The sequence below is a fragment of the Hirsutella rhossiliensis genome (assembly GCF_020360975.1).
Source record: "Hirsutella rhossiliensis strain HR02 chromosome Unknown scaffold00011, whole genome shotgun sequence".
Classification (NCBI taxonomy): Eukaryota; Fungi; Ascomycota; class Sordariomycetes; order Hypocreales; family Ophiocordycipitaceae; genus Hirsutella; species Hirsutella rhossiliensis.
The window spans coordinates 2414071-2415765 of record NW_025408677.1 but is presented as its reverse complement, the minus strand read 5'-3'; the positions used below and the strand labels follow the sequence as shown (position 1 = coordinate 2415765).

General features: G+C 54.0%; 1 protein-coding gene across 1 annotated transcript; it reads left to right on the top strand.

The window, feature by feature from the left end:
* Nucleotides 1-452: 452 nt before the first annotated feature.
* HRG_09094 (der1-like family domain-containing protein) lies at nt 453-1262 on the top strand (the record flags this gene model as incomplete). The annotated part of the gene is made up of 2 exons (XM_044867565.1): nt 453-629; nt 690-1262. 2 exons carry the CDS (start codon nt 453-455, stop codon nt 1260-1262), a joined length of 750 nt encoding a protein of 249 aa, XP_044717586.1.
* Nucleotides 1263-1695: the final 433 nt, after the last annotated feature.

The following is a 1695-nucleotide window of genomic DNA, read 5'->3' as shown; positions in this document are numbered from 1 at the left end:
AGAACGTAGGATTTAAATCTCTTTATAATAGCTAGCAGCTAGAGTAGATAGAAACACTAAATTTAATTATCGTGATATTAAAATACGGCTTTAATTGCGTTTAGAATGTGCCTGCCTTGGTGCTGCGAAGGGTGCCGGAAGTAGGGGGTGCCAGAAGCTAGGTATGCTAACTTAACTACCGCTTAAGCTACGCTCTTTACGCAACTCATTACTAGGCTACCCATCTCGTTGTACATGGTCTTAGTGTAAGAGGCACCTTATCTCTATTGGCTGTGACGCTATAGAGCCCGTTCCCTCCTCTCTTAGCTGCGAGAGCTTGAGTGCTGTGCTTTTCGCCTCCGTTTGGACACGTTTCGAATCATTCCTCCAACCTGCCACAGCTCCCACCAGCGCTCCCGACGCCCAGCGGCTCGCTCGACTGTGCGCCTGCCCTCAGACAATCAAAAGCCCCAATGGACCAAGTCGTGGACGGCGGTCGTCTGCCACTGGAGGCGTGGTTCTGGGAGATGCCCATGTGCACCCGCTGGTGGACTGCTGCCACGGTCCTGACCAGCGCTCTCGTCCAGTGTCGCATAGTGACCCCCTTCCAACTCTTCTACAGTTTTCGCGCCGTCTTCGTCAAGTCCCAGGTCAGTCCACTCCTCAATGCCGCTGTCTTCCTGCAGGCAGACATTAATAGTTTACCACAGTATTGGCGGCTTGTGACAACTTTCCTCTACTTCGGTCCTTTCTCGCTTGACCTTCTTTTTCATATATACTTTCTTCAACGTTATGCACGCCTCCTCGAAGAATCCTCGGGTCGATCGCCGGCGCACTTCTCGTGGCTGCTGCTTTATGCAATGGCTAGCCTCATCGCCTTGTCGCCGCTCGTCTCTATGCCCTTTCTGGGTCACCCACTTTCCTCGACACTTGTTTACATCTGGTCGCGACGCAATCCTGATACCAGGCTAAGCTTCCTCGGCCTGGTCGTCTTCACCGCCCCCTACCTGCCCTGGGTTCTCATGGCGTTCAGCCTCTTCATGAACGGGTCCGTTCCCAGAGACGAGATTATGGGAGTCGTCATCGGCCACGTCTGGTACTTCTTCGCAGACGTATATCCGCCGCTGCATGACGGCTCAAGGCCGCTCGACCCTCCAGGGTGGTGGATCCGAATCTTTGAAGGAGGGGCCCCCGGGGATTCTGGCCGTGGCATTAACAACGATGTCGTGGCCGGCGGCGGCAGAGACGCAGCTGCCCCAGCGGTCGCTGCCCAGCTACCATAGGGCGACTCCATCAGCTTCCGAAAATTTGTGCCTAGTCGGGCAGAGTTATCCCTGTTTTTTATTGGACTCACATAGACTCACAGCACAGGGGCGCTTCTGGTTTCCCTCTTTTTCTGGTAGCGATCCCGGGCTTTTGGCACAAGCAGCCTTCAGCAGCAGTGATTCATCAGGTGCGAGCGACCGAGTGTTTGTTGTATCGAGCGCACTCACCCTGACACAAACGGTACGCAACTTGACAGCGATAATATTCTGGAGCTGAAGCGCCACGTCCCTCCTTCCATCTCAGCGATTGCTGGACGCAGCTCATCACCATCGCCGGGCGCCGACAAATGCGAGTGGAAAGAGTGTCATATTAATTGATTATACCACCATCGTGATTCAATCCATCGTCGGCGGCTATGGAATGGTTTCCTCTCCTAGACTTGCAGTGCAA